Raw genomic sequence first — 10,158 nt, 5'->3', positions numbered from 1 at the left:
TCAGTTACCATTTGGAGTTCACACTTCAGAGCAACTAATTTAATTTTAACACAATTATCTAAATCAGCATTTATTGGTATCAAGAAAAGTGAAGGACATTTGTTCATCATGAATGAAGGACACAGCTTCCTCTGACTGACTGTGTGTTTTGAGTCTGTCTGATATGAAAGTAATTCAGCAACAAGAGCTGGAATACTGAGAATATCTATCAAGTGACATTTCTGCTCCAAACAAGGTGTTATGATGATTTGATTGCTGGAAAAAACTCATCCAAGACCAAAGAGTTGACATGAAAAGAGTGTTTATTTTGTCAGACCTGAAAGAAAATCATGATGAAAGAAGATGAATATTGATGAAGAGAGTTTGGTTTGATGATAGAAGAAAGTGAAAGAGAGTGAATGACAGAGGTGAGATGAGTGTGAGAGTCAAAGCAGTGTGAGAGTCCCAGTGAGTCCGGTCAGGACTGGGAACACTGGTCTCTCCTCAGTGTCTCTCTGAGGGGAGTCTGGGAGCCCTGGGTGGCCTCACAGGTCACAGAGCCCACCTTCCTCCACTGGTCTGCAGGGAGCCTCAGGGTGCTGCTCCAGCTGTAGAGGCCGTCCTTCTGCAGCACCCCGGGGCTCCTGCTCTCCTCCCAGCTGCTGCTGCTGCTGCTGTCCTCCACCTTCCAGCTCAGACTCCAGCCTGAGGGGAAGCCCTTGTTGGCCAGGCACATGAGCGTGGCCTTCCCCTGCTGCAGCTCCTCTCTGGAGGGGGGCAGCACCGTCAGGGTGGGGGGCCTGTCACCTAGGAGACACCAATCAGATGAGAGGACAGGGAGCAGCCAGCTGTCAATCAAACAGCACACACCTGGACAGCTTCAGTGGGACACACATCATTTTGTCCTTCAACAAGTTGCTGCCAGATGCTTTTTCTGCTCCAGCAGTCACTCACTCACACATTGTTTCACTTCCCTTTAACAAGCCTCTCATGCACATCAGCACAGAGAGAATCATCCAACAGTTTGACCTGAAACACCTCAAACTACACTGGAAGGAACACAAGCACATGTCTCAACCTTTACTGGCAAAGATTTGCATCAACGTTATCAGAAAGTTACACTTTGTAACTTATGAGAGGAAACTTTCACGAAATGAGCTTTGAATCTACATTAATGTTTCCATTAATTAGAACAAACTTTTGTTTTTTTTTTAAAATAGAAGCTTAAGATAGTATATCAGGAGTTTTTTTTTTATTTTCACAGCATAACTATAAGTATTTTCATTTAAAATAAAATGAATATTAAAAAAAATAGCAGAAACAGAATGTAGAGACATTAAATAACAACCAAGAATAAATCCAGCTTTGATTAAGAGACACTCAATGAAACCAGAAGAATAAAGCCTGCACATATTACGATACAAACACATTTCAAACAGTGGACATGTAAAATAAAACTCAACCCAAAGACAGACCACTGCACCAAAACTGTCAATAAATACACAGGTCAGGCTAAAAACACATTCAACATGAGACTGGTAGAGTTAAAACAGTGTGTTACACAGCCATCAGTCTCTGACTGAAAAAATTTTAAGAGTCACAAAATAAATTTTTGTGACAGATAATCTTGATAACATTTAATTCAGTACAAATTTAAAAATAACATGTTTTCCTGGTGATAAAATTAAAGCAGGACAGATCTGAGCTATACCACATGAAATCAGGGAAGATTCATACTTGATCACTAAAATGATCATCATGAAAAACATAAACACATCATTCTCATCTCAAATCATGCAAAACAAGGTTTAACGTCAAAATTAGAAACATTTCGCCGTCAGTATCAAAAGTAGAATCAACTTACTTCCAAACTCCAGTCTGGTTCCTCCACCGAACGTGTACCACAGTGATACAAACTCATTGAGCCGCTGTACAAAAACCTCTGACTGTAGAGAGACACCACTCTCTGACTGTGAAACAAACAAACTCTACAACACTACGTCTACGTCCTGATTCAAACTCAACAGACCAGTTCCTTTACAGACTTTGTGCAATTTTGTATGAATATTTAGATAGAATTTTTCAAAATTTATTTTCTATTTTGTGAAATACTTTTATTGGAATGTATTTCAATAGAAATTTGATATTTTTAGACACACACGTCATGATTTTAATGCTATATTTATCAAAACAGAAAACCAATCTCCTTAATATTCCCACAAATGTTTGACTGTAAATTGACACTCATTGATTAAAGTGATCCAAGTCCCTGTTGGAGTCAGTCAGAGCATTTCCATAGAGAGCCACTTTGCATCAGCAGCACCATGCTCCAGTGCTCTGGGAGAGTTTATAGTCCTGACAGTTGAAGACTGGATGACTGACAGCTGTCCTTCAGGACAACAGAAGACAGAGAAATCCTCCTCATCACAAACATGAGTGTGATCTGCGTCCTCATCTGGACTCTCCTCTGCTGCTGCTTCACAGGTAAAGTCCAGAGAATCCAACTCCTCTCCTCTATGAACATCCGTCCCTCTGAAATGAAGCCCACAAAACCATGAGGCTGCTTTCTCTTTCTGTCTGTGTCTCCTCAGAGTCCAGAGGCCAGGTCACAGTGACTCAGTCTGCAGCAGTCAGCTCTGCTGTGGGACAAACCGTCACCATCACATGTAGGACCAGTCAGAATGTCTATGCTTCTGGCAGTACACACTATTTAGCCTGGTACCAACAGAAAGATGGACAACCTCCTAAAAGGCTCATTTACTACGCCAGCACTCGAGCATCAGGGACTCCGGATCGTTTTACAGGCAGTGGATCAAACTCTGACTTCACTCTGACCATCAGTGGAGTTCAAGCTGAAGATGCTGCAGTTTATTACTGTCAGAGTTTTCATTATCCCAACAGTCAGAGAGTGTTCACACAGTGAAAAACCGTCGTACAAAAACCTCCCTCAGTCAGACTGAACAGAAACTGAACTGACTGCTGCTCACTGATGCACTTCACTGAACACACAATCTGGCGCCCACACAGTGTACACACACGCATGTGTTGCAAGTTATTGTTCCTTTTTCAAAGCATTTTTGGATAAAAGTAACCTCATCATTACACTGGATGGCCCAAAATGTTCTCCCATTCCATCAATGCAAATCTGAAATCCTCCTGTTTGGTCCCTCAAATCCCACCACCCCCACAGACAAAGCCTCTGTCCTCCCTGACACAAACACCAAACTATCAGTCAGAAACCTCACTGTCATCTTTGACTGAAACGTCTTTCCATCTTTACAATCAATCAGATGTCATGTTTCCTCCAGCTCCAGTCCATCTCTAAATGGATAAATGTAATATCCAGTTGTGATCTAGAAAAAGTTTTTCCACTTTTGAAAAGCCTTCTTGTGGAGATCAGGTTGACAGAACGTGAACCTTCCTTCAAAAAGCTCCTTAAAGCGTTTACTCCATCATGAAGATCAAACATGAGAAAAGAATCTGAATCTGTAGTTTCAGTTAGAAATATATAACATTGTTTTGACTGCAATAAGTTTGACAATGCCAATAAACACACAGTAATGATCTCATTCACAAAGTTATTTTAATCAAAGGTCTGTCAATAAAACAAGACTTTTAAACTTCTGTTCAAACACTGAGATGTGGATTCCAAAGACAACAAAGCTAATATCAATACTATGGTGGTGTTTCCCATGATCCTCAGTGCCATGTCTCCCAAATGTAAGTCAGCGTTTGTGTTTATACATTTCTGTGTGGTGAAGGTGTGGCTGTGTTTTTATTTATCATATCCTGATTTTGGTTTTAAATGCTGCAAAGCGCTTTGTGTTGTGTTTCTTTCATATGAAAAGTGCTTCATAAATAAAGTTTGATTGATTGATTGATTGTTCCATGTTGTTTAAAGCTCCACATCAAGAATACCATGCAGTAAAGACAGGGCCGTTTCTAGCTTCATGGGGGCCCCAGGCAAGATGTTGGTTGGGGCCCCTATTTTGTCAGACTGTAATGAAGAAATTTCTAACCCTTTGGATGGTCGCCTAAGCCTAGGCTACAGTTAAAATCAAACGTCTTAAGAGTTGAGCCACTCAGGCAAGTTAAACCAATGAAACTATAATACAAGGAAAACCATCCTCTATATGTCAATAAATAAAACAGATTGAGAATTTATTTAAAAAAAAAAGTTTACTTTAAATCAGAAAACATAACAAATCAGCATGTATTTTAAAGTGCAAAAATCAAAACAAACCACCGCTTAAAATAATACTTAACACGACAGTCTCACACTCCGCACAACAGCTAATAACACACTATTCACAGTAACAGTCACAGTATATTGTGTTCAAAATGTTTGCTTCCTAGCTTTCTGCCATCTTCTTTTCTGGGGAACGTAAAAACAGAACTGATCTGAAATGGCCCTCAACTATATCAGTTCTGAATGAATCAGAGAAAACTGATGGCCAGTCAGCTAGATCAAAAACAGGCAGCTGACCATGTAAATGTGCAGTTGATGGTTCCTGGGCAGAAAGAGGTTCTAAGGTAAGTGATTGTTCTGGAGCTTTCCGGACAGAAGGAGGTTCGGAGGCACGTGATGGCCCTGGGGCTTCCTCGTCAGGATGTTCAGACGATCCCTCAGGCTCGATGTCTGGAGCTCCAAAATATTTTAGAATTACTCCTGCAAAGACAAAGCTCATTAGGTTATCAAGCAAAAAATAGATCCTGAATGCATATTCTATTTTACTATTACAGTGTTGTTGCAGCAATACAGAAAATTTAAATTTACCAGTTTTTATATTAAACATTGTGATGTACAGTGTCCCTTTAAAGTTTGTACCCAGTTGCAAAGTTGCCACTTTTAAGTTTTCTGCATTAGTTTACCAATTGTACTAAATTAATAAAACTAAGACAAATGAACCACTGCCATAACAGTCTAAAATAAGAATAAAACACCATGCCTAATATTTATAAATCACATTACATTGATCACATTGACACACTAATCAAACACATTACTTGTATTTGTTTTTATTGATTTAATACTATTTTATTTTCTTATTGGTTTTAAATTATGTAGTTATTTTTATTCTTATACTTGAAGTTTTTTTTGGAGCGCACTTTGGTCACTGTATGTAAAGGGCTCTATTAATTAAATGTTGATCGATTGATCGATTAAAAAACAAACCTTTAAAATAGTTCTTTAAATTAAAAACAAAAAAGTTGCACCATTTTAATTAGAGCCCAATACAATACACACTAAACTTAGCAAATGAATTCTAACTAATCATAAAATAAAGTGTAAAATACGTGAGAGACAACTTCCACTGAACAATGACAGAGCAGACTACGACGACAACATGTCCTCGCTCCTTATAATCTGAATAAACGGGTCTACGGGTCTGGATGACTTACCTTTATCCTTTGAACGTTTTTCATCCTCAGTCTTCTTTTTCTTCTGTTTTTCTGCTCCGCTGGAATAATTTCTTTCTGGTGCCATTATGGTTTGTTTTGTTAATCCTCTCGCTAATGACAGGTAGCTGTCAATCATTCCCATCATACCTGTAGCGGCCGCTACGTGACGTCACTTGCTGTGTGACAGTGGTCCAACAGACTAATAATGCCACAAAAGCACCAGCCACAGCTTATCATTGCAGTTTATTTTATTTATATCCAACATTTTTAGGCATGTAAGAGGTGTAATAAACAAGAGCTAGCTACAGATAAAAACTGGACATTTTCAACCTCAGAAGAGATTGAACATGCAGCTTTGGGGCCCCCTGGTGGCTTGGGGGCCCTAGGCATTCGCCTAGTTGGCCTATAGGAAGAAACGGCCCTGAGTAAAGATTACAACCCCGTCTCCACAAAACTCTGTTCAGAGAAAACTAAACTGCATTGTGTGACGTCCTCTTCATCGATGTGAAATATTTGCATTTCACAGGTCGCACATTAAAAGACTGAAGGTTCTGCTGGTGTAACCTGTATTGTTCAAATGTGTTGAGTGTTAATAAAAGTTAATTAAAGTTTTTTGTAGCAGCTCTGACACTGTTTTGTTTCATTCACATTTCACAATCTACATAATTTGCACAGCAGCTAATGTGAAAACCAAAATTTACTGTTAATTAGTGCTGTCAATGGATTAATCGCGATTAATCCATTGAGGTCTGCCAATTGGGTCAAAGAAAAGAACTCGAGGATAATAGTCTTTTTCCTGACATTGGAACTGATTTATGAGGATTAGATTCTTCATTGCGATTAATCTCAACTTAAAAAAGTTAATTGTTGACAGCTCTCCATGAATTAATCACGATTAATTGCGATCAAATGCTTAAAACTGACAGCACTACTGTTAATATATTTTACGCTGATACGTTGCTCTGAATGAATTTTATCCCTGATTAAGTTCATCCGCGTCCCCCTGAAAAGCTACCTTAAAGTGATGGGAGAGTTTGAGTGCCTGCATGATCCCAGGAGCTATCTTGTCGGGGGGCTTGATGCCCCTGGTAGAGTCTCCCAGAGCAAACAGGTCCTGATGACGGGCCAGACTAAGAGCAGATCAAAAACCCCAATGAGAAAAATTAAAACAAGGACCATGACGTCGCCCGGTATGGAGCAGCTGGGGCCCCACCCTGGAGCCAGGTCCGGGGTTGGGGCCTCCACTGGTACAAAGTGAAGATAATGTAGAAGTGCAGAGAAGCTGCTATTCTGGTGAAATTCCAGTAGGGTGTGATGATGTTGGTTTCAAAAAGAACCCGAGTCTCATTGGAACCCATTGGAAAATGACTGTTTTCAGAGTGCAAATAGACATAAAGCACCCGGTTTCAGAACATGTTCTGGTCTCCTTCACTAGTTTTCACAACCGTGTTGGCTTCACCAGACTCTGATTTTCATATAAATCATCTGTTGATTTTATTTTCTGAGTTAAAGGTGGGGGCGGGGGTTGGGGGGGGGGGGGGGGGGGGGGGGGTGTATTCCGCGCTCCTTAGTCCTTTAGTATCAATCTACAGCACACTCATGCTGAGTCCAAAGTTGGATGGTGAAAGCCGCATGAGTCAAAAACAACTTAAATCAAATTTGCCTCTGCATCAGGCTGCCTCAACGACTGGAAATGAGTCCCTGTCTCTTTAAGAATCTCCTCGCCTTGGCAACACGCCCCCCTCAGAGCGTTCATCTCCATGCGCATTCTCCAGAGTGGAGAGGGGCGGGGGAGCGAGCTGTGCAGGAGGAGCTGTGCATTATGGGCAGAGCTGTGCAGCACCGAGCGTTTCAGCGCTCAAAATGGCTGCCAGGGGAGATTGAAGGGGCTGTATCATGCAAAATTCACTTTTTGTATGCGTTAACCTTGTCATACAGTTATGTACTCACCAAAAACACCCCCAAAGTGTTTTTTTCCTTCATGCCTGCGTGTTTGAGCTTACCTGGTGTTTGTGCTGCTCAGAGAGGCAGCCCCTCCCGCACCCGTGAAGACGCTCTGTTTCCCACGTTCACATCACATGGAGAAGATGGCTCCCCTGAGCCCCCCTCCAGCAGGCCCTTGGCAATAAGCGTGCCTGCTTTTATCTAACTCTGATGACGGAGATAAACTTTAACCATCGTCTGAAAGCAACAGTCAAGCAAGAGCAAGAGTCTGAAGGGTCTGCGCTTGGTGAGTTTCTAACAGAAAAAGACGGTTTCGCGTGTCTTTGTGTGTAGAAAAGCTAAAGCTAAAGAGCTAAAGCTAACGAGCGTATTTGTTTTGAAGCGCTGATTGGTTGAAGTACGCTGTCAGTCAAAGTCCACAGGGGGAGAGGCGGGATTTTCAGTGAAACAGAGCGTTTTCTCTTCCGGGTTTCAGAATTAGCCCCAGAAAATATTTTATTTCAAACAAAATGACTTTTCCTTAGCGCCAAAAATAAACTGTTACCATGTTAATGCCATTTCTAGGGTTTGGACTAGCTAAAAATGCATGATACAGCCCCTTTAATGGATTGCTCAAATATGCATGAATGGTTCGGGAAACAACTCCATGTGTCTTTTTAATGGGAAAATGGCAGTATAGCATTATACAAAGCTCAAAAAAGTGGATTTTGCATAATACCCCTCCTTTAAATTTTTGCATAAATAACCCGATCACAGCACCTCCTCTGTCCATGTGATGCGGTCACGTGACAGGCTGAACCAATCACATTTACATCTGGTTTCACATGCTGTCAGTATGGAGACGTCCTGCTCAAATCCTCAACACGGGATTTCAGAACGCCATGGGGGACGTCACATAAGTTTCATTTGTCTTTTATATACAATCAATGGTTGGGGCCTGCATGTGAACACCTGGTGGCCGGGCCTTTGCCCACGGGGCCGGACTGAGCTCAGACTGAAGGGGGTCAGCAACCCGCGGCTCCAGAGCCCCATGTGGCTCTTTAGCGCCCTCCTTGTGGCTCTCTGGAGCTTTTTCAGAGATGTATGAAATTGGAAAAAAATGGTGGGGGAATATATATATTTTTTTGTTTTAATATGGTTTCTGAAGGAGGGCAAACATCCTGAACATTTTGCAATACTGTCAAAATGTGTATAAAAATATTACATTTCAACATTTCTGTCAACGGAGATTTGCGACACACACTTCAGTGCCACGGTGCCAGGCAGGTGGCTGTTGGAAATCAACCAGCAGGTGTGTCATGGGTCATGGATCCCAAAGGGAAAAAGAGAAAAACAACTGATGAGAACAGAGGATTCAAGGAAGAATGGACTGATTCATTTGCTTTCATTGCCAGTGCAGGAGGAATGCCTTCATGTTTGCTTTGCAATGAGAAGTTGTCAAATAACAAAAAGACTAATTTGGAAAGACATTTCCAGGGAAGACTTGCGAAAATTGCAGCTGTCCAACCAGTTGGGAGCGAGAGAAAAAGTGCGATTGCAGAACCTCTGGAGAAATTAGAGAAACCTAAAGATAGATTTAGGAAGTGGATTGCATCTCCAAACTCCACTACTGCTGCTACTTTTATTGCCGCCCAAGAGATAATAAAGCGGAGAAAACCGAGTGACAGCTGTCCTTCCCAACACAGTGACTGAGTCCACATGCAGAACATGAGGAGTTCAGAGTGATTAAAGATGAACGTGATCATGCAAATATGACCTCTGACCTCTGAGAACATGAGAAGCAGGCCAGAAAGGCCCTCAGGGTCCAGACAATCGGCAGCGATCCCAGAGCTCAGATCCCAGCCAGCCCCATGGAAGACATCCATGCACCGGTCCAGAAGGGGACTGAGGAAGTCCTCAGCTGGAAACCCCGACAGCCCCGGGCCCCAGAGAGCCAGGACTGGCAGGGGCCGACCCCAACGGGCACCAAGGGCCGGCAGAACAGCGGGCCCAGGCCCAGGCCAAGGTCCAGGCCCAGCCCCCCCCCCCAATAGATCACCAATTTTTATGAGAAGATATCTTAAAAAACAAATAACAGGGTAATTCTGATCCACAACACAATGAAAATCTGTTCCTGACAAACGTCATAAGGAATAAAATTTGTTCTTCTGAGTAACTAATTCAAGGATGCTGTTTAGTCGTCTCTGAAGGTAGTTTTGTGGAGACAGGGTTGAAAGATTGAAATATATCCTCCAAGGCAGAATCCAGTCTGACAGGAAGTCCTCCTCCTCTTTTATTGAGGAAGTCAAACTCCCTCCTGCAGCCTGCAGCTGAAGAAGCTTCCACTTCCTCCAGTTTGTTCTAAGATTGAATGAAACTGCCTTGAAATGTTTCACTTCCGTCTCTGAACACTGTAACCAAGACAACAGATAGACATCACTGGTGAACCATGGAACAGACAGGTTTCACTGCAAAAGGGGAAAGGAGAAAACTTTGTACTTCAGACTTCAAACTCTAAACAGTGAGCAGAAGCAGCATCAGTCATCACACTTTCTCCAAAAACCCAGTGAAATAATGGTTGTCCAAAGTAGAATGGTTCCAGTTTCAAGTAAAACATCGAAGAAGCACCACATTGTCTTATTTAATGCAAGTCAACATGATGAAAGTAGAGGTTTCATTTAAGATAACCATGTAGTGTGACACTCATTGATCAAAGTGATCCAAGTCCCTGTTGGAGTCAGTCAGAGCATTTCCATAGAGAGCCACTTTGCATCAGCAGCACCATGCTCCAGTGCTCTGGGAGAGTTTATAGTCCTGACAGTTGAAGACTGGATGACTGACAGCTGTCCTTCA

The 10,158-nt window shown here is 41.9% G+C and overlaps 1 gene segment (V, D, J or C); it reads right to left on the bottom strand.

Annotated features, from left to right (window-relative positions):
• Positions 1-361: 361 nt before the first annotated feature.
• Positions 362-1,964, bottom strand: LOC115388870 (Ig kappa-b4 chain C region-like). The segment is given in 2 exon segments: positions 362-786; positions 1,844-1,964. A coding segment is annotated over 1 exon segment (258 nt).
• Positions 1,965-10,158: the final 8,194 nt, after the last annotated feature.

The sequence above is a fragment of the Salarias fasciatus genome, chromosome 5 (assembly GCF_902148845.1).
Source record: "Salarias fasciatus chromosome 5, fSalaFa1.1, whole genome shotgun sequence".
Taxonomy (NCBI): domain Eukaryota; kingdom Metazoa; phylum Chordata; class Actinopteri; order Blenniiformes; family Blenniidae; genus Salarias; species Salarias fasciatus.
The sequence above is the reverse complement of the archived record's forward strand: the minus strand, read 5'-3'. Positions and strand labels throughout refer to the sequence as shown.